We start from the raw sequence: 24,332 nt of genomic DNA, 5'->3' as shown, positions 1-24,332 counted from the left end.
CAACTGGTGGATTAAAATTGTTTTCATGTAGCCTAATGAACAGTGTGTTTGTTTACGCAGCAAATGTAACGCAGTTTAATTACTAAAACTAAATGAGTTTGTGGAGGTGTAAAGAGGCATTTTATGAACCTATATTGAATACACAATTATTTCGCTGGCTAGCTGAATTTTATCAGTGTATTAAATGATTTTTTCATGTCCAAATTTCTTCAAAGTTTATTATAAAGCATATGTGTATAATATTACAAACCTTTTTTTTAATCCATGGTTGGACATGCCCCATAATTTAACTCACTGTTGGCCATGTAGAAATGAAATTCCATGCAAAAATTAAAGTTTACACATATTTTTTTAGATATATTGCCATGATATTCACATCTTTGTTCATTAACTTAAGTTTAATAGCAGTGTTCAAATAATAACTGTTCCGTTAAGCTAGGGAGGTCTTTTGCTGTAGCAAAAGAGTCCTTCTAACATAAATTTTTCACACTATTATTTTTTATTTTTTTATTCTATGCATAACAATATTACATTCTATATGGTTGTACTCAATGTGTTAACAGATTCCGCTAGTTTCTCGTTGTGATCCTAGTTACCCAAAAGAACAATGTAAAAATATTTTATAACGCTCAGCCAAATTCTATCATCGCACTCGGTGTTGCATATATAACAATGCAGGTTCTTGCAAAACTTCAAGACTATATGTCAGTTTGTTTTCGATTTATCGTGCGTATAGACAGATATCAAATATTTCCTCACTCTCGAGTGATAGGCTTCGCTAAGGCTCAGCAAAAACTACTATACTTATTGTAATACATATCCGAATAACAAGACCATTTAGTTACAAAGTTCCTACGAATAACTCAGTAGGTGAAAAGTTATATGTCGTTCTCTAGAATACAATAAAACGAAAGAAATGTTGAGAAAATACCAGCAACTGTTGTTCTTTCTTCACTAACAGCGTAAAGTTCCAAAGGCGGAGAATAAGAGTGACATTCATTGTATCAATATCGAAGTTTTCATATTCTGAAAACTTGAATTTGATTTTGTAAGCATCACTCCAATCGGATGACTTCATTCAGTTGGCTATTTAGGCACACTCATTTGTTTTAGGTTTTGGCTTCACTGCAAAGTGTGAACCTAGTTGCAGGGCCGTACTCAGGATTGGTGGTCCTAAAAAAATATTCGGCCGGGCCCCGTCATGTACTGCCATCGCACAGTCCGCCGACACAGTTCCTTCAAATAGACGAGAGGCCCGGGCCCCGTCATGTACTGCCATCGCACAGTCCGCCGACACAGTTCCTTCAAATAGACGAGAGGCCCGGGCCCCGTCATGTACTGCCATCGCACAGTCCGCCGACACAGTTCCTTCAAATAGACGAGAGGCCCGGGCCCCGTCATGTACTGCCATCGCACAGTCCGCCGACACAGTTCCTTCAAATAGACGAGAGGCCCGGGCCCCGTCATGTACTGCCATCGCACAGTCCGCCGACACAGTTCCTTCAAATAGACGAGAGGCCCGGGCCCCGTCATGTACTGCCATCGCACAGTCCGCCGACACAGTTCCTTCAAATAGACTCAGTGGAGAGTCATGTACTGCCATCGAGAGGACGAGAGGCCCGGGCCCCGTCATGTACTGCCATCGTATCCCTCATGTACTGCCATCGCACAGTCCGCCGACACAGTTCCTTCAAATAGACGAGAGGCCCGGCCCCGTCATGTACTGCCATCGCACAGTCCGCCGACACAGTTCCTTCAAATAGACGAGAGGCCCGGGCCCCGTCATGTACTGCCATCGCACAGTCCGCCGACACAGTTCCTTCAAATAGACGAGAGGCCCGGGCCCCGTCATGTACTGCCATCGCACAGTCCGCCGACACAGTTCCTTCAAATAGACCATGTACTGCCATCGCACAGTCCGCCGACACAGTTCCTTCAAATAGACGAGAGGCCCGGGCCCCGTCATGTACTGCCATCGCACAGTCCGCCGACACAGTTCCTTCAAATAGACGAGAGGCCCGGGCCCCGTCATGTACTGCCATCGCACAGTCCGCCGACACAGTTCCTTCAAATAGACGAGAGGCCCGGGCCCCGTCATGTACTGCCATCGCACAGTCCGCCGACACAGTTCCTTCAAATAGACGAGAGGCCCGGGCCCCGTCATGTACTGCCATCGCACAGTCCGCCGACACAGTTCCTTCAAATAGACGAGAGGCCCGGGCCCCGTCATGTACTGCCATCGCACAGTCCGCCGACACAGTTCCTTCAAATAGACGAGAGGCCCGGGCCCCGTCATGTACTGCCATCGCACAGTCCGCCGACACAGTTCCTTCAAATAGACGAGAGGCCCGGGCCCCGTCATGTACTGCCATCGCACAGTCCGCCGACACAGTTCCTTCAAATAGACGAGAGGCCCGGGCCCCGTCATGTACTGCCATCGCACAGTCCGCCGACACAGTTCCTTCAAATAGACGAGAGGCCCGGGCCCCGTCATGTACTGCCATCGCACAGTCCGCCGACACAGTTCCTTCAAATAGACGTGAGGCCCGGGCCCCGTCATGTACTGCCATCGCACAGTCCGCCGACACAGTTCCTTCAAATAGACGTGAGAGGCCCGGGCCCCGTCATGTACTGCCATCGCACAGTCCGCCGACACAGTTCCTTCAAATAGACGAGAGGCCCGGGCCCCGTCATGTACTGCCATCGCACAGTCCGCCGACACAGTTCCTTCAAATAGACGTGAGGCCCGGGCCCCGTCATGTACTGCCATCGCACAGTCCGCCGACACAGTTCCTTCAAATAGACGAGAGGCCCGGGCCCCGTCATGTACTGCCATCGCACAGTCCGCCGACACAGTTCCTTCAAATAGACGAGAGGCCCGGGCCCCGTCATGTACTGCCATCGCACAGTCCGCCGACACAGTTCCTTCAAATAGACGTGAGGCCCGGGCCCCGTCATGTACTGCCATCGCACAGTCCGCCGACACAGTTCCTTCAAATAGACGAGAGGCCCGGGCCCCGTCATGTACTGCCATCGCACAGTCCGCCGACACAGTTCCTTCAAATAGACGAGAGGCCCGGGCCCCGTCATGTACTGCCATCGCACAGTCCGCCGACACAGTTCCTTCAAATAGACGAGAGGCCCGGGCCCCGTCATGTACTGCCATCGCACAGTCCGCCGACACAGTTCCTTCAAATAGACGAGAGGCCCGGGCCCCGTCATGTACTGCCATCGCACAGTCCGCCGACACAGTTCCTTCAAATAGACGAGAGGCCCGGGCCCCGTCATGTACTGCCATCGCACAGTCCGCCGACACAGTTCCTTCAAATAGACGAGAGGCCCGGGCCCCGTCATGTACTGCCATCGCACAGTCCGCCGACACAGTTCCTTCAAATAGACGAGAGGCCCGGGCCCCGTCATGTACTGCCATCGCACAGTCCGCCGACACAGTTCCTTCAAATAGACGAGAGGCCCGGGCCCCGTCATGTACTGCCATCGCACAGTCCGCCGACACAGTTCCTTCAAATAGACGAGAGGCCCGGGCCCCGGTAAAATAGTCCACAAACCCAGTCTGGGTGCGGGCCTACACATACAGAGCTGCTAGGTGAACACAAAACTGTGTACCTATTCACCAACAAAGGACCCAATCCAGTTCTCACGTGAGGAATATTCCAAATGCCCAAAAGACATTTCTCATACATGCAATTGCCGGTCAGGATGATGCTGAGCTCCTCACGGCCATACGGCTGTGAAGACACGGTGTCGGGCTGGTTCTCATGTGTCTCAACTTTTGCTCACGCGATCACGGGTTTCCAGAGGACTAATGGCGGTCAAGCTGTATGTGACTGCACTATATTCCATACTGGTTGATACGTGGTGCAAGCTCAGACATAAAACTAACGAGAAATTGCTGCGCCGTAACTCCGATATGCTATGTTTAATTAAACCGAAGTTGTAGTGAAATACCTGCAGTGGTTTTCGTTCTGGGAAGATCTAACGCCGTAGCAAGAAGACTATGTATATACGTACTGTTTTGAGGTCAGTAACATTGTATTCTCATCGTATGTAAATGCATGGCACGAATGTGCCTCAAAGTTTCCTTGAGATTGTATGAAAAATATCAAGGATATACTTCGTTTCATTCTCGATGTGTTCTGCGGACAGATAGACAGACAATCATACAGATATTATTTCTTTACAAAAAAATAAATTTGTATTTCCCTCCAACGGACAAAATAGAATGACGTCAGCCTACTGAGTGTTATGCTTCAATGACTTTCCAGTCCACGATTGGCATTCATCACCTCAACTTTTCTATATAGAAATAAAGTTTCATGCAAAAGTGCATCAATGAAATTTCTCAAGTTATCTTGCCAGATGATACATTAAAATTTTGCTCATTGAGTCAATGTTTCAATAATACAGTTCCAGAAAGAACTACAACAAATTGATGAGTGCTGCATCATAATAATCCGCTAAAATCAAATGTTGTCAATTACTTTGAACATTTGAGTTCCATTCTATTATTGAGTTTTTACTTAATGGATAAGATACGTGTATTGTACAAATATATTTATTCTTTTACCTCGATAACATCCATAATACGATGTAAAAATATTTCAGCCAAATCCAATGGAGTGACAAGCACAACACTGAACTCAGTGTTGCCTATACAGAAATCAAGTTTTATGCAAAATTCCATAGGTGAGTACTTTTTCAAAATACCGTGAGGACAGTTACACAATAAATATTTCAGACAGACAGCAATAAATATTTCCTAGCCTCTTAATCGTACACTTCGCTAACGCTCAGCCAATGATATGTCGGCAAGAAAAAGATTGGAGTATTTGGTCCATATCATGTCTCTATAGCAGGCTTGGGGAATTGTGACCAGGAATCCTTGAGAGATAAGAATCTAAATGAGTGGAATAAAGATATTAGGGCCTACTTAAATCACAGGTTGCGTAGGTTCTGAAAGTTCATTCACCTATCCTTCTTGTTAAGGTCAGTAAAGTTTAAGGAATAGGGTTATTACTCAATATTATGCAAGACCCTACTTATCTATTCATACCTACTACCTTTTCACTCTGTTACATCATATTTTTAAGATTGTGTTGTTATTAATGTAGAATAAAGATTGCTAAAAAAATATAGTCTATAAAAAACATTCAGAGATATAAAATCCTGTTCAGTACCAATAAACTGGAAATTCGCACTAGCTTTGATAGGAAAATAAATAAAAAAAAGATTGGGAATATTTTTAGATAAAAAAACTAGGAAAATCTTAAATTGTAAGAGAATGTCCCATCGCTTCTCCCAAATAGTAGGGTTTCCCAAATGAAACATGAATTTTAAAACAGCGATCCATTGAAACTTGTTATAAGAAACAATGTAATCATTTAAAAGGTCTTTGCTTCAAGTTTACATAAGAAAATGCAAACTACGATTGAAAGATATGTTCAAAATAAAATACAGCATTCCAGCTCAACTCAGGATTAACAACTTATCATACATATCTTGTTATGAATGTACAACAAGACAAGAATTGTGTTACTTAGACATGACTGCTTAGACTGCTTGTACCCCTCCTACCAAAAGATATATTCCACCAAAGTGAAACAGGTAGTTACTCCAAAATTTCAGTTGAATCCCTCTCTTTGGAGGCATCTCCTAAAACTTACTAATAAAAATAACAATTAGAACGTATAAATAATATCTTCATCAGCTATAGAGTAGTGGTGTATCTTCGGAGAGAGGAGGATGAGGGAGATAAATCTCTTTCAAAAGCCCTAAAAACTAAAAAAAATATATGTATAACAATACAACTTGTTTAAAATAAAGGAATTAAATATTTTACTTTGAATTAGGCCCATCTAATTTATTTTAATATTATATTTATTAAGATTCATTCCGTATCCTCCTCACGGTGTAGTGTGCTCTTCAATAGAATTTATCGCCCCCAAAAGTTCATCCTAGTTACATCACGTTCTACTTCTACTTCTATAAGAAGTATGGCAGGACGAATAGCCGTATCATTGCTTTGCTAACGCTCTCAGCGGGGGTTAACGCTTATTAATTTTAAATTTGTTGTTCAATGCTTTAGTCAAATGGGGATTAGAACTTTAATGGTAGCTAAAATTAAGTCAATTTGAGTAAATACAAATCAGTTGGTTTGTATATTGTCATACCCCACGATTCATAAAATAAATGTTGAACACCTCTATGATAAAAGAAGACATAAATGTGCAAAAGCCTATTCTTTAAATAAACGGATGATTGTGCACCGTCGGGATTTAAAAGAGAAAACTCACTTCAATTAATTTAATCACCTTATTTAGCAAGAACGCTGTAAACGCGGGGAGGCATCCGTAATATAATTGAAAATATTTCCTCTTTCCGGGGGATTGTTTTTGAACGCTTCAGTTGCTCCGCTTGAACCGTACAGGGTTTACCTTTCATACAATTGAAAAAATATCCCTCAACACAAAACATTTCTCGATTTCCCTTTTATTTGGAGGTGGAGAAGGGTTGGGGGAGGGGGAGGGTAAACCCAACAATGTTTATCGGGCACATCGGTTAAACCATTTTCATCAACCGAGGAGCAACCAGTCACGTCGCAAGCTGGAAGAATGTATTTCATAAAACAAGCGATTTATGGAAAGCGGAAATATCGCTATTGTTTCCGGTGGCTGCGCCTCGCCTCGCCGCCCGCGCGGCTACATTTTGAGCACTTGTAAATCAGCTTTATTGTGTTTATTGTGAACGGAACTCAATGGCATGATTTCCAAAGACCTACTTTAACTGTGCCCTCATGAAAGTTAATCTCTGGGAACCGATAGGATGCATGCCGCCGGGCTCTGTGTTATATTGTCTGCATAGGAATTGCTTTTGTAAATACAAAGTTTTTGGCTTAAGGTTCAAATATTAAACTCTGTGCAATCAAGAGAGACTATTTTGAACTATAGAAAATTTTTATATGATGTTATTAAACCATTGTATTAAATTAAAAGTTGATTGTACTATATTATGTGTTACCTATGAGAATAGGGTACAGACTTATATTTTATTTTTTTCTCTTAAGACAAGAAGCTTAGAAATTACACATATTCTATAAGGACTCTTCCTCTGTTTCCGCAGACAGAATATTCTAGATGGGTAAAGTTTGGGGGTAAGGGCCGCCTCCTGTCGATATCCATGGGGAAGAATTTAGGGTACTAATATCAAGTCATGTCCCCCCAGAAGAAGAGGAAGCCAGCTCTGAACCAGTCACTCCAGTCAAAGCAGGTAGGTTGTGGCTCACCCTTATGACTAGGCTAGCAAGAACCTTTGACACTTAAGGGTCCAACTCCAACAGTCATCTCTAGCAGTAGACTACACCTAACGAATTCTCTTGCACCTCAGAATCTGGACGTTGGCGGATAGGGCTCCTGGACACCCTTCGTAGTTGCCCAGGTTTAAGTGACACATCGGGTTTTGCTGTGTCCAGTGGTAGGTTCAACTTGAAGGTATAAACCAGCCAGAAATTACCTCTACAGGGTTAGACTTACACTTACTGCCTGAAACAAATGTGGAAGTAAGGTCTATCACATCTGATCATAACCGGCTCCCAGACACAGCTTCTTTCCGCGCTCAGTGGGGAATATCTGGCGTTAGTAACACAAAACTTGACTACCACTGGTCGCTTACATGGTCGCTTCTTCTCGTGCTTTGTGATCACTATCGCAACTGCAGACGCCTTTCTGCTCTACAGAGATCATGTATTTTCCAGGAAATTTGGCACTCTTGACAAAGAATATTTTTGGGAATATTAGAAAGAATATTTGCTGAATACACACATACACGAGTTGTTAAGGCTCTTTTATGGACATCTACTTAGCCTAACCCTTTCTTCCTTCTGGTTCTATAAAATATTCTTATTTATATATATATATAAGAAACAAAGTCTGCGAAGAGTCTGCATGGTCTTAGAGTCCAACAGTGGTATAATATACCTGAGTAGTACGGTGCGGTGAATACTACTCTTAAGTACTCAATCTACTGAGTATTGCTCTATCTTAAGTACTCAATCTACTGAGTATTACTCTATCTTAAGTACTCAATCTACTGAGTATTACTCTATCTTAAGTACTCAATCTACTGAGTACTTAAGATAGACTGGCCAGCAGAGGGCGGGTATTCAGTGTGAAATGTGATTTCTCAAGTACGGCTCAACCGATATAAATCTATTTTATCAGGACTCTAAGACCATGCAGACTCTTCGCTGACTTTGTTTCTTAGCGTACTTTTTATTTATTATGTACTGGTCGATCCGATTCATTTTTTACATTTTTACTTTTGTATTCGTTGTAACCCCAAACTGTCTACAGAAAACTCGTACACATAATGTTTGGAACACATCCATTAACAAGTTACATTTAAAATTAGCATTATAGGGTTATATTTTTATAAATAATTGCTAACCGAGTTTAAATTCATATGCTAGCTGCAAATCTATGATTTCAATTAATACCAGGAAATATAGTTCCATCGTTCCTGCCAAAGACTAATACATGGAAAACTATAATCTTTCAAAAGTTGAATAATGAATTTATTTACATGTACATGTACTTAGGCTGTACCTTCTGCATATAGGATTATGTTCACATAAATATTAAAGACATCCAAGCAGACATGCACATCCAATTGAAAGTTACCTTTAACTTTATTAAGGTTTCTTAAATTTTATAGTTCTTGATCTATAATGTTGTCGACTAAATGTGGTAAATTTTATTTTATACATTAGTTTAACTAATTCAATTATCAAGCACGTTTGTGCACGTTAAAGTACAGATAATAACAGTCTCAAATGTATAAGGTCGTATTACACCTCAGCATAAATAATAAAAGACTGATGATAATGTCTGGAAAACGTAAAACGTAAAATAAGTTCAAATATCAAAACTTCCGAGTTTGTATTATAAGCTCAAAATGAAGTTTATTATTTGTGTCCTAATGAGGATATATATTATTAAGATTGCATGCCCATATTGTGTTAATTAAAAATATATCACATGGGTAACACTTTCCATAAATAATCGGAAGGGAAAGGGTTAAAACACCAAATTTCCGTTTACTAGATTTTACTTTACCCACGGAGGACTCAACATAGAAGTAAACAAGAATAAAAAGTATATATTATTCGAGGGGTTGGAGATATTATATTTCTTTCTGTCAGTCGATCTGTCTGTGTATCTGGCCGATATCTCGGGGACGAACTAACCTATAGCATTTTTATATAACCAATATCGTTGATGCATGTCACTCTACGCGATTTTGCTGAGTCTCAATGTTGGTTTTAGGGTTAACCATGATGACAACGTGAACGTCACAGAATAAATAAATTTTTAAACAAACTGAATTCAGGGGTAACTTGGTAACAGATGTGGAGTAACTAGACTAAGCTGTGGAATTAAAATTTTGCATGCAACTTCAGCGAAGCCTACAACACACATGGGGTGGCGTACTTCTATCTTGTAATTAACAATCGTAATTATTACCGAAATTATGGTAGTAGTACAGTATTACTTTTACCAAAAAGTGATTAGATGTTTCTTTTTTTAATTTTGCACAGCTGTTAGGGTAAAATTTGTGTTCAGCCTAAGGCGATTTGAGAAATAAATCTAACGTTACAAATTTTTGATAAATGGAAATTATCAAGGGTTTAATCAGTGCAGGTCGTTAGCATTGGTTTCCGCGATCAAAAGCTTTCACCCCTCGCCACCCCACCCTCTTCCATCCCTCTCCCAGCTCGCTACGCATTACTCCAATTATGCCAATTAATCACATATTTGCGCTTGTAAAGGATTGATTGATAAGGATTTGTTTGTCTCACGTGATTTTGAACTCATCCTTGACTTTTCACCAATTATAAACTAACAACGACTGCAACTTTTAGTTTTAATTCATAGTCAAGTGTCGTATATTTTATCTATTAGATAAGGTCCTCTAATTTTGTCCTTCGTTTATTTATATTCAAAACATAATTCTTTATTCCAAAATCATATGTGTGTCACAACGCTATAGTATTATTAGTTTATTTTAACCTAGATTGTCTGTTAGGCTAGTTATTTACCTGAAGAAGACATCAGATCGCAGATTTCGAAATGTAGTGTTACTGATTTTTTTGTGTTACTGAACAATGGCACGTCCTTTCATAGTCGAAGCAAACTTCAAACTAAGAATAATTCTTTCTTTACCGTCCACTACAATATTTAACATATTCTAACAGCCTAGTTTTATTACTAAGTGATTTCACGGAACTTACACGATGGATTGGTGATTATCGTTTTCAACAGTGGTTGCGTGAAATGACCGGCGTTCCACTCAAAGCCTTGTATAAATCAGCAGCACGCCCTTTGATGTAGTTGCGAAAATATTAACTCTGGGGCGAGAGGAAATCCCGTAGCTAACAAAGACGTATAAGGACCTTCAGAGGATGTGTGTCCCCATCAATTTTGCAGCGGGCGTTTAATTTGTAAACAAAACTCCGCAGCGCCGTTTTCGAGTCACGATTTTTGTCGAGCAAGACACCCCGCGTACATCATGTTAAAAGGGAAATATTTTACCATACTTAATGGGGTTTTATATGTAATACGGAAATATGGGAGTTGTTTACTGTCGCGTTTACTGGGGGCGCTATATCACATTTATTGAACGTTTCAGGGAGATGCTGCCGCCCAACAAGCGGCGGAATAGCGTGCGACGCCAGTGCTGGGTCTGTCTCTCAGGGATCATTCTGATTGGTAGTTTACACTTGCATGCATGACCAATTCTAATTATTTATGACAACAAAATCAACTTTTGTTTTGGATAATAGTTTTATATTTTAAATTCATAGCACTTTAAGACAATTTCCCAAAAGACACTTTTTTGCGAATGTTGAGTTTAGCTCCAGTTCACCTTTCTCTTGCGTACAGCATCTGAAATCTGGAGTCATGTTCGTCTGAATGGATCCAAAAATAGTCGGCGACGAAGGAGCTCAAAACAATCCCCTCCCACCAATATCGTTTCGACGTCAGAGACAGCACACTACAAAATAGTCGGCGACGAAGGAGCTCAAAACAATCCCCTCCCACCAATATCGTTTCGACGTCAGAGACAGCACACTACAAAATAGTCGGCGACGAAGGAGCTCAAAACAATCCCCTCCCACCAATATCGTTTCGACGTCAGAGACAGCACACTACAAAATAGTCGGCGACGAAGGAGCTCAAAACAATCCCCTCCCACCAATATCGTTTCGACGTCAGAGACAGCACACTACAAAATAGTCGGCGACGAAGGAGCTCAAAACAATCCCCTCCCACCAATATCGTTTCGACGTCAGAGACAGCACACTACAAAATAGTCGGCGACGAAGGAGCTCAAAACAATCCCCTCCCACCAATATCGTTTCGACGTCAGAGACAGCACACTACAAAATAGTCGGCGACGAAGGAGCTCAAAACAATCCCCTCCCACCAATATCGTTTCGACGTCAGAGACAGCACACTACAAAATAGTCGGCGACGAAGGAGCTCAAAACAATCCCCTCCCACCAATATCGTTTCGACGTCAGAGACAGCACACTACAAAATAGTCGGCGACGAAGGGGTGCGGCTTCATAGCACCTAATCTTTTAGCACCTAATCTCATACCACCTACAGAAAAAAAGTCGTCATTTTAGGTGCTGTGATATTAGGCGCTATAAGTTTAGGTACTGTAGGCAAAACGATCCACGGTTCGTTTAGGTGCCGTGAGACTGTTTCAAGTTTCAGTGTCACAGCACCTCTCGCTTTGTGTTCCAAAGGGGCCTTGGTGGGGACAGAGGGATGGAGGAGAATCCAACCTTGCCCCTCACCCCGCTCCCGACGACCCCGCCATTACTGTCCTCTACAGCAGGGCGAGCAGTCGACAGCACAAGGCGAGGCGACACGAGATAGACAATTGTCTCCTCGCACAAGAGAAGGGTCCGTGCGCATGGCGTGCGGCGGTTGTTGATTACAACTAATAATGGCACCAAAAATTATTTACCTGGAATTTGAATGAATGTTTAGGCCAAACCGCAAATCTTGCACATAATCCAATAATGTAAATTATTTGTTCATCTAATTTCATTGAGTTTTTACATTTTTATATAAGTTTTTATCGTCATTGGAATTAAATGTGTTCAAATCGTATATTTCGTGCACTGAAAAACCGGTAATAATTTGCATTCAAATGTATATAAAAATAGGCAAAGCCTTAAATCATTCATCACTTATTCATCAGCAATTTCCCTACGTCAGACAAAGTAAATATTTTATACACGTAAGTATCATGACTTGCATAAAAAGCAAATTTATTTGGATTAAAAAGTAACATCCATAGGGAATTTCAACCATTAGAAGAACTATAGTTTAGCTTTTTAACCTCCCAATGTTCTATAACAGTGAAAATTTGGACTCACGAGTTTTATACTTTCAGCCGAAAAAAATCTAGCTATTTCATGCCAAACTGCTAGATAAGTGTTATAATGAATACAAGTACTATACATATATGATGTTTTTGTGAACCAAATACGAGATTTACTGAAAATAAACCGAACGATGTTAGAAGCATTGAAAGACTCGACAGAGTGTAAAGCGCCACAGACGATTCTTTCTTTATCTTAAAATCAACAGAGTTCTTATTTTAGACCAAATAAGAGCATAATGTACCAAGTTTGAAGTCACTAGGGCCTTTATAATAAGAGTTATCGCACAGACGGACGCACAACAAACCATTTCAATAAAGCCTTTCGATTCTTCATAAAGCGTTAATAAATAGGCGGTTTCTTTACATTGCATTAAAAATATATATTTATTTTATAATTACTATATAAACTTATAAGTCAAACTGCAATTTCTATAATTCATTCCATACAATAACGAAAAACTAACCTGAGCTTTTTATAGTAAAATAATCAAAAACTGTACAAAAATGGATTATATTAGTTTTTAATATTTAACTCAATGGTGTTCTCCGTGTTATCAAGATGAGTGATTGTGCCGTTTGCGACGATCTTCTGCCTGATGTGAGTGCCTGTTTGTTCTCAATGTAAAACAAATCTACACTTCGTTTGTGCTGATATTTTAGAAAAGCACATGGAATCGCATGGGACAAGTACGTCGTGAATCATGGAAGTGTAAGAACTGCTGCTCAGGTAAGAGTAAATAGCAAAAATAAAAAATTACTAAGGACATTTTGGCCAAATTTACAAGAAGTTTTGTCAAAATGGAGGATACCGTTAAGGCTCAATTTGATAAATATGATATTACTTTTTAAGAAACAAATGGGTGAATTTAAGGAGCCCATACGATTTTTTTTATTATTGCTTATAAAATTTGTAATGCTTATAATTACATTTTTTTTCTACATATTGTTAATGCTGCTTTATTTTAAGTAATATTATAATAATCTCGTGGTATAACCATTTATTAGATTTACACTGCTTTTGGCTAGTTTATGAATTTAGTTTAAGTGAAGACAATGTTTTGGAAATATGAATTGGACAATGAACACTAAGATAATTGTAATTATGATTCAATTGAACTCCCGCACGCGCGGCTTGAGGTGCACTGGGAGGTAAATTGTATTTAATATTATGTATTTTTAGATAATAAGAAGATTAAACTTTAACTTGAACTTGAAAAATTGATTTAAGAATATTATTTTAATATTCTATTTAAAAGTGCATATTGTTGTCTATCAATGGCATGAGTATACATTTTAAAAAGGTGATGATGTCTAAAATTCTTTCAATCTGGCTTAATGGGCTTATATGAAATAATATCAATAGTACGATTACAAATTAAGACCTACATATTACACGTAAAATGAATCACAACATATTCTTATTTCGACAAAATGTTTAGTAGTCCGTTGAAATGTTAAGAAATTTTATAAGAAGAGGTGGATAAAAATAGTTGGCTTGGAATATTTAACAATTTGAAAAACTATTCTAATATTGTTTCATAATCGAATTTTAACTGAGTATTTAAAAGTTGTTGACACTCAGTTCATGTTCGTAAAACAGGCAGAAACATTTTAATACAAATTAAATTTCAGAACGGTGCTTGATCAGTAGATACATGGACAGCAAATTTTTTTTTATATATATACTTAAATAGATAATATATATATACTTATATATATATATATAAATACTTATATATACTAGCAGTTTTATATATATATTATATATATATATATATATATATATATATATATAAATATATATAATATATATATATATACTAGCAGTTACCCGCGGCTTCGCACGCAATTTTTCTGTTTGAAAAACTGTACAATAGATCTATGTATTCTTTTTCTATAACATAATAAAGAGTCTAGAGATAATCTATAGTCACTCAAAGCTATTCCAATCTCCTGATCCAATTTAGATTTAAGTTAAAGAACAGAGATTTGGGATCCTGAAGTCGTAAAGCGAAACAGTTTTTTATAAGATTAGTACTTCCCTCCCACATTCCATGATAATTTATTGACGTTCTTCGATGGCTTCAGTAACAATAAGAGTTAGCCTTTTTATCCCAATGACGGAAGTGTATCGTACAACTCAAAAATTGCTGCGGTCAATATGGGTCTGTTCCTGGTCGTTTAAATTCACCCCCCGGGTCTAATCTATTTTTAGTTCCACAATTGATTTATTTGCTGTTGCGCTAACCAAAACAATGGTCTCATATGTTGGTTTTCGGAATCTAACTTAGGTTAAATTTTGATGATTAAAGTGATTTTTGATATTTTTACCGATCGCTAAATACTATGTATTAGGGGTATATGCTTCAAGTATTACGGCAATATTATCTCCATTTGCTTTTCAATAACTACAGTAAAAAGGCCATACACAATGTTAAAGGAACTAACCAGATTAGATTACGTTATGTGCAAACATTCACAGCTTTATACAATAAGGTAGTTGTTATAACAGCGTATAAATAGCATTTCTATTGTATTAGATGGATTATTGATCATTGGCGCAATCTAAATTTAAAATTAAATAACTTCGTATTTGCAATCTACATTACACTACTGATTAAGCACTTTAAAATAATTCAATAATTTACTCAAATCTAAATGTAAACACATGTTTCTGCCTCTTTGATAAACTTCAGCTGAAAGTGTTCACAGCTACTCTAAGTGTTAATTCAGACCAAAAGCTATACCGGTTCCAAATTTCAGCACAATCCGTATAGCAGTTTCAGCGTGATTCGAGGACAAACAATCTTAACATACAAACATCCAAACATCCCAAATATCCAAACATTCAAACTTTCGCATTTATAATATTAGTGGGATATATATCTTATTACAGATTGCGCCAGTAACGCACTTATAAGAGCGTGTCTTGTTTTGGCTGTTCAAAGAAAATAACAACTTGTTATGAGTCTTTATAAAAATTATTAATCAGCCTGCTATCTCTGGATTTTGGTGTATTGGCGCGAATATCTCTCTAGTAATGATTGCATAAACAAATTTAAATTAATGTTTAAATTACATTGTCAAAGCTGAACATTCATAGATTAAAAATGAATGTATGAGACCATGTTAAACAAGTCGTGAATATTAAAAAGAGGATGAGGACTATTTGAACATTACTTGAAAAAACTGAGAACAAGTATACAGTAAGGCTTCAGAAGACACCATATAACATGACATACAGTGCAAGACGTCAACATCAAAACGTATATTAACACTTTTGTTGCTGGTAAATACTGAGTGAGATCGACTACTCTGTCAAAAGTGTGTTAATATACGTTTTGGATTGTTGTCGTCTTGCACTGTATGTACCATGTTATATGGGTCTTCTGAAGGCCTTACTGTATACTTGTAGACTGATTGTTGTTAAAATTAATCTTCCTGATTTTTGAAGATCAAAGTTATTAATTGTTTAGGACGCAATCTCAATACTTCTTAAAAATGTTCCATATGATACTATTAATAACATATCCATTTCATTGTAATCTATTTATACAGGATGTATTACATAGGAAAGAAATAAAATTTTATAACATAGAACAAAAATAGGCTTTCAATCTCGGTTTTTTATTGTATATAAAAAATTATAATTATCAGAAATAAACTCTAATTATTGCCTGGCTCACTTGCCTACATAACGGGCATTGGATATTAACCTGGCAACCATGCAGTGTGGTCTCAGCACTCAGTGCACTGGCACAAGGCACAAGGAAAGACCACATGTGTAGACCTTTGAATCAGGCACACTGCACAGTTACGAGGCACGCAGCAGGAGTGCCCCGTGAAAAATACAACAACATTGCAATTTGTTTTCTGAGTAATTATAACATGCCTATTTTGTTTTTTGTTTAATCTGCAATGCTCAATAACAATATTATATTTATTTCTGCTATTATAATTATGCAAGTTGCTAGTCAAAATTAATGATGACATGTTTTTTGTAATATACAATACTGAGTCAAAAATATATAAATTTTATAGAAGTTTCCACCAAAGCTTAATAAAAAGTGGATCACAGTGTTCTAGTGGTTGTGATTTTGTTATTATTCTGATAGCTTTGTTTTTCAGGATGATTTTCATTAATTATGGCGCTATTACCCAATAATTTTAGGCCATACCTTGTTATTGATTAAAAATAGGCATAGTATGCAGATTTAAAATATTTTTCAGTAACACAATTTTATAATACGTCTAAGTAAAAAAAATTACTCTACCAAAATATTCCTAGAAATTTAGCACAAGAAAAGAAATAATTTGGTGTGTCAATTGTAGGGGTTTGTCGTAAAGTAAACAAAATGTTTTGAGTTTTGACTTCATTTAGTAAAGATCCATTTGATCTAAACAACACTGAGGCTTTCTTAACTGATTCAATGACAAGAACTTGTAGTTTGTCAAAGTTTAAACGGATATTCTAAAGAGTTTGTGTCGTTAGCCATATAAAAGAGATTTTAACCTAACAACGGTAGGAAATTAATTTATATTTTAATAAAAACATAATAGGGCCCAGGACTGACCCTTAGGTACAACAATCCCGATCATCAAATTGTTGGACCGATTTCCATTAATAGAAACAAACTTTTCGCCTGCGGTTAGATAAATTAGTCTTTAAAGAACTCTTTAAAGCCGGATTCCCATTAATACCGTAATAGTTAAGTTTTAAGGCCCTGCTCAAGTCAAAATATGTTACCTGAGCAAAGGCTTTAATGTCAAAAGTGTTTAGGACCTCCTTAATTAGTGAATAAATTGCATCAATGGTGTATTTACCTCTTCTATTGTAATAAATTTAGATTGATGTTATTTTCCAGATACGCAAAAAGGTTCATTCATGTAAAACAGTTTCTGTTATTACAGGACAAGGTAAATTTATACTGGGCAATAGCTCTCAGGGAAACTCCTAGACCCTTTCTTAAGAATCGGGCAGATATACATATAGTTAATGGGTTCAAAAACGTATGGTAAATTCGTTAAAATATATTGTTAGATTTGTTATAAATGTCTTTGCGTTCTGAGTTTTTAACTCTTTTGACAGCTTTAATGACCTCATCAATTGAGACTTCTACAAAGATAAATGTTTTTCTTTCAAAATATGGTAATTTTCTTATTAAGTTCATTCTATTAACATGAGGCTTTTTGATACTACCCTTTATTTGGTGTTAACCGAATTGATAAAACAAAATGGTTTAAGTTACCTGGAGTGATATTTATTGATAATGTCGATTGAGATTCTAAATGTTTGTAATTTCGTTTATCTGCACCGAAAACGCCTTATATTGTCGTTAAAAACCTCTCCCCAGGCCTTATATTGGTTACTGCTATTTTATATTTTTGCGACATTGTGAGTTTCGCAATCTTCTACGGACTTTTTATAACATTTCTAGAGATTTAAATAGTTAACACGAAGCCTGTCACTAGTAGAAAGTTTTGTCGATTTCTCAAAAAAAAAAAAAAAAAAAAAAAATTCTTTAATTTGGTCCAGTTCCCCACTATACCAATAATTTTGATTTCGACCTTTAATCTCACTAACTGTGGAACGTTGTTTTTTTTCACTGTAGAGTAAAATGTTTATTTATGAACTGAAATGGAGAAATATGCAGGAACGAGTTTCTAGGTAGAGAATACTCTTCCATTACTAAGTACGACATTCCAATCATGTAAAAACAAATGGTTTGTCAGATCATCAATAGAGGATTCTTGAAAGATTAAAATAAAATGTGTCACTCTTGTACTTTTGGATTTAGCAAGGTTTTTTAGATGTTCCAGACAAAAGTATTCTTTTGACTATTTAAAATAAACCCATTACGATCCGAGAAAGAAAAATAAAGATGTTGCATGAAATAACCTGATCTAGGCAGACTAAAAAAACATTATCAAGACAATGGGCTCCCCGAGTTTTACAAAAGAAGTTTTACAAGTAAGGAAGGGAAGTTTTACAAAGCAAAACGTAGTTTTTTATAGCGGGTACTACTTCCATGAAAACGAGTAATCTAGGTTTATCTTCTTTAACATACGTTGTATAATCAATTTATATGACAAGAACCACTGTGTGTGTGTGTGAGTGTGTGTGTGTGTGTGTGTGTGTGTGTGTGTGTGTGTGTGTGTGTGAGAATTTTAAACTTTTTTTCGGATAGCGGGAAGATGAAAAATAATAATATACTTTTTCTAGGGTTTTGAAATTTTATATTTCAGTCGCTATGGTAGTTAATCTTCATAAAGACGCTATTGATTTTCTGTGAAAGTTATGAGGCATGTGTGTGCCACATTTTATTGTACATAGACATAGGGAAGGTCTTCTAAGAATTCCAAGTCCATTTCTACCCCTATGGGTGGATTATATTAATGAAAGATTTAGTTATTGCTATGCATAATACACTGTATAATTCAAAATAAATATTTAAAGCACCTATGAGCAAAAGATATAAGGCAGAAATTACAGGATGGTTTACTAGAAAGGAGTCACTTTAGTTCAGACATGAAAAAGTTGAACTTCTAGTGACAGTCAAGCTCCACGCGATTGAACTAATATGGGCTTAAATTAATTTACATATCGCAAAAATAATAAGTCGTTCACTATTAAATTCTATCACAAAATTTGTAAAGAAGCTTTGGAAAAGACCTACGCCTGATTGTTGGATGAAAGTTGTAGAGAATATAAAAATAGTTATAGATAACGCTTGAACCAATGAATGATTGCTGGGGGAGGCTGTAGAGAGACTACTAATATTTTGACTGAGGGACAGAAACTCGTCGGAAGACTGTGTCAGTGAACATGAGGTAAACAGTGAAAAATATAACACCGATAACAAAGACGATGGTGATAGGATTATAGAAGGTATTCGGCCGCTTCGCTTTGAGGAATATTAATTTCCCTCAAATTATACGTTATTGAATTTACAAATATAAGTTTAATTAAATGTTTGTTTTGGGTAAATGGATAATGTAATTTGCCTTTCCTTAAATTAATATATTTAGCAGAATCATACAAGCCTAATTTAAACATTTTCCTGTTGTGGTTTGTGTGAAAATAAAACTGTCGATATTTTATTTTGTGATTTTTGGCACACGGGGCAAGTTGGTATGTGTGTTTCATTAAGCCATAATGTATTAAGGTTCCGGCACAGTTACTGTGTACCTCGCGTGTTCTGCACCCTCACTTATAAGTAAAGACTATTAGTAATAAGCATTGCGTGATTTATAAATAAATAAAAGTCTAATGAGTTCCCCAAAAAACTTGTTACGCCTTTAATTATTAACTTAGAACTCTGAATTATCCGTATGTCGTTCTTTAAGAGACATACAACAAATGATATATTATATTTTTAACTGTAATTATTTTTGAATTAGGAGGAGTTAAATTGGAGAAAGCTTAAATTTAAAAGAAAAACTTTGTTTTTCTTCATAATTTTTGATTATCACAATCAATAAACATATCCAAAATATCTCACTTTCGCTATAATATATAGATTGATACTACCTAAGCCGTCAAACTTTTTCAGATGTAATAAAGGGGTATATTTTTAATGTGGTAGACGTTTTAAGTGAGATGTTTAGTGTGTGTGAGAGAGGTCGCCGGGATCCGGTAAAAATAACATAATATGTCATAATATAAATTCCTAAACGAAACGTCCACCGCCTTCAATTCTTCCCAGCGAGCGCGTTAATGCAACCCGCACAGCACGTGTCAATAACCAACTCAGAGCTCTCCCCTAACCACGCGACTCAACGGACGGTCGCCCACTGGCCAGTGGCCACGGACAGTGGTGGCGGCCTACCCCTCCGGCGATCCCCACCACTCCCTTTTAGGTGGTGTGATATTAGGTGCTATAAAACTCCAGCACGATCTTTTGGTGCCGTGCGACTCTCGGGCATTTCCTTAGGTGCTGTGAGATTAGGTACTATAATATTAGGTGCTATGAGAATCGGTGCTATTAGACGGTTAAATTTTAGGTGCTGTGAGATTAGGTGCTATTAGATTAGGTGCTGTGAACCCCCACGGACGAAGGAGCTCAAAACAATCCCCTCCCACCAATATCGTTTCGACGTCAGAGACAGCACACTACAAAATAGTCGGCGACGAAGGAGCTCAAAACAATCCCCTCCCACCAATATCGTTTCGACGTCAGAGACAGCACACTACAAAATAGTCGGCGACGAAGGAGCTCAAAACAATCCCCTCCCACCAATATCGTTTCGACGTCAGAGACAGCACACTACAAAATAGTCGGCGACGAAGGAGCTCAAAACAATCCCCTCCCACCAATATCGTTTCGACGTCAGAGACAGCACACTACAAAATAGTCGGCGACGAAGGAGCTCAAAACAATCCCCTCCCACCAATATCGTTTCGACGTCAGAGACAGCACACTACAAAATAGTCGGCGACGAAGGAGCTCAAAACAATCCCCTCCCACCAATATCGTTTCGACGTCAGAGACAGCACACTACAAAATAGTCGGCGACGAAGGAGCTCAAAACAATCCCCTCCCACCAATATCGTTTCGACGTCAGAGACAGCACACTACAAAATAGTCGGCGACGAAGGAGCTCAAAACAATCCCCTCCCACCAATATCGTTTCGACGTCAGAGACAGCACACTACAAAATAGTCGGCGACGAAGGAGCTCAAAACAATCCCCTCCCACCAATATCGTTTCGACGTCAGAGACAGCACACTACAAAATAGTCGGCGACGAAGGAGCTCAAAACAATCCCCTCCCACCAATATCGTTTCGACGTCAGAGACAGCACACTACAAAATAGTCGGCGACGAAGAAGCTCAAAACAATCCCCTCCCACCAATATCGTTTCGACGTCAGAGACAGCACACTACAAAATAGTCGGCGACGAAGGAGCTCAAAACAATCCCCTCCCACCAATATCGTTTCGACGTCAGAGACAGCACACTACAAAATAGTCGGCGACGAAGAAGCTCAAAACAATCCCCTCCCACCAATATCGTTTCGACGTCAGAGACAGCACACTACAAAATAGTCGGCGACGAAGGAGCTCAAAACAATCCCCTCCCACCAATATCGTTTCGACGTCAGAGACAGCACACTACAAAATAGTCGGCGACGAAGGAGCTCAAAACAATCCCCTCCCACCAATATCGTTTCGACGTCAGAGACAGCACACTACAAAATATGCAATATAGGTGAATTGGTATTCTCGTTGCCTCATCAGGTACACAATTTCGGATGCGTAGCTGCGCAAAGTGTAAAATTTTTATCTCTCCAAGAGGACTTACAGGTATTTAAAGATGAAGATTTGCACAGTTTTCTTATCTTTTCCAAATAAAATAATAAACATGTGAAAATCTTTAAGTATGTGTGTGAGTATGACCTTGAGAGAGTTACAGTTTTTTATTTATTTATAATCTAAGAAAACGAACAATATTTAAGAAAAACACATTTTTAAAATAATGTTTTTCTCTTGGAGACTGTATTATTTTATATACAAAATAATATGTCACTCCGTAAAACTATAACTTATGTGCATACTATAGAATAATTTCACACGTTTATTTCGCCTTGTTTATTTCGCCTTGTTTATTCACGCACATAGTGTTAAAATAGCATACAATTATCTTTAATCGTTTTTCTTTGGACCTGATAAAAAAGTGCTCTTACATTCTGCTTTAAATGCCTATTACTCTTAAAAGAATAATCGCAAAATTCTTGTTCTATTTTCCTGTCTTCAAAAATGTTACATTAAAGAGTTATGACCAAAATTTCCTTTATAATGGCTACAGTATAATAAAGTAAAATATATAATTTTTCATAAATGAATATCCTTTGCCCTTCTACTAGTTATGTTCTGGTTACGGTTGAAATATCTTAAAACATCCGCCTTCTTTACATAGCCTATGTTGATAGAGATAGTTAATATTTATATATTTTATTCCTTAGGCTATGCTAAGGAATGTATATGTTGCTGTTTATTTTAAGAGTAGATTTTTTTGTAAGAGATGTATCTATATTCTATAAAATTTCAATATAAAAAAATAAATAAACTGACATTTCCATAATAACTGACATTTATTCAATCCCGTAAGTGCCTTTTCAAAATTGACTAACACTAAAATAAATAAAATTTTTCCATATTATCATCTGCAATATTCAACACGCCATTTCAAATCTTAAACACTTCAATAATGCAATAATGTGTTATTTTGTTACAATTGTGCATTATTGGCGAACATTTTTTAGATTTGAAATTATTTCAAGTATGCCATTTTAGTAGACATAATACGTTATCATTACTTTAAAGTCTAGATAGTGAAGTAATACACTTGAAGTATAATGTATAAATTTAATTTTGTTCATTTTATATCTAAACAATTTATCGTTTTTATTTTGTTTTACATTGCTTGTTAATTAGATAAGATATAACCTTGCTCTACTCGAAAACTTGAAATATTCAAACATAATGAAACATAGGCATGAATAAACTATTTTAATTCATTGCAATTTTAAAATGTTTTGCTTTTGATCTATACGGTACTCAGCAATAACTAAGATAAACATTTTCCAACAAGCGGACCACTTCCATTTTGGATCTTTGTTTTACATTAGCGAGGCAAACGAGCTTATCTATTATCTAAGGCATGTGGAGGACTCACATTCCAAGAACATGAATCTGACATTACGTGACAATGTTTACAAACGTCGGCGTTTCGTACGCGGATGTAAAACACGAAACTGGATTTCTCGTGGAAGTTGTCTCAACCAACCAACCATGAAATTGTTTTTAGAATACTATCAATTGTAAAATATGTTGGGAAAATTAGATGAAGATATTCATTCGTGAACAAAATTTTGAAAATGATCTAGCCTTAGTTGATGATCTCTGTAGATACACTTTTTACACATACGTAATGGTATTATGCTACAAACCCTTTCTGTTGAATCTTTAGAATACACAATTAAATCTTTACACGATTGCAAAATCAAATCACATCCGCCTCTACTGGGGAGTACGTAGGATAAAATCGATTTTACTCTTAAAAAAAAAATATATATATATATATATATATATGTGTGTGTGTGTGTGTGTGTGTGTGTGTGTGTGTGTGTGTCAAAAAAGTTTAAAAAATTGTTTGTCCAGTTCAGTTGATAAATGTTAAACAGTGAAATAAATCTTCAACTAAACCACTACCACGGTTTTTGTTTTGATTTTGTGTCGAGATCAAATAAGAATGGAGGATTATTCGATGAAATATGGATCTCATTTTATTTTCTGCATCTGTTACACCTTTATTCGCCTGACACAAGTCACACACTTCCTATTCACCATATACCTATTATTGATGGCCGTGATCTGACCTCCTGAGAAGCACGAGTCACGGAATATCAGCCACACCCTGGGTCACGAGAGCGAAGAGGCTGAGCGGATATCTGGATACTCCGTCTCGATGACTTCGACGACAGCGCGTATCCTTGCGGAATTCCTGTAGGACCCGGTCAGGTCAGGAAGGTGCTGACAATCGATAGCGTCTGGCGGCACAGGAAGCCGTCACCAGATAGGGCCCCGAGCTTCCGGTCCTAACCTGGGAACTCATGACGGACATTCACTCGCGTAAAAACTGAGAACACATCAAAGTATTCAGCCGCCAGTGACAGGTCATCAAAACAATGAACATTATAAATATGTTAATGAAAGTTTATTACTCGACTGTAACATCAGATTTGGGATTGTGTTATGTTAAATGATACCGATTGATCCATAGCCTCTCTTTGTATTATATGTTTCATCATGAGAGTTTTTGTCGGTCCTTTGCGTTTCACTTTTTCCTCTGCCCG

At 37.7% G+C, this 24,332-nt stretch overlaps 2 protein-coding genes across 2 annotated transcripts; both read right to left on the bottom strand.

Annotated features, from left to right (window-relative positions):
- Positions 1–1,690: 1,690 nt before the first annotated feature.
- Positions 1,691–2,560, bottom strand: LOC124356034. The gene has a single exon (XM_046807178.1). It carries the CDS (start codon positions 2,558–2,560, stop codon positions 1,691–1,693), a length of 870 nt encoding a protein of 289 aa, XP_046663134.1.
- A 35-nt stretch (positions 2,561–2,595) lies between these two features.
- Positions 2,596–3,591, bottom strand: LOC124356033. Its single transcript, XM_046807177.1, has one exon. The coding sequence runs from the start codon at positions 3,589–3,591 to the stop codon at positions 2,596–2,598; it is 996 nt and encodes a 331-aa protein (XP_046663133.1).
- Positions 3,592–24,332: the final 20,741 nt, after the last annotated feature.

This window comes from Homalodisca vitripennis, chromosome 2 (assembly GCF_021130785.1).
Source record: "Homalodisca vitripennis isolate AUS2020 chromosome 2, UT_GWSS_2.1, whole genome shotgun sequence".
Lineage (NCBI taxonomy): Eukaryota > Metazoa > Arthropoda > Insecta > Hemiptera > Cicadellidae > Homalodisca > Homalodisca vitripennis.
Note: the sequence above shows the minus strand (reverse complement) of the source record. Positions and strands in the feature narration are given on the sequence as shown.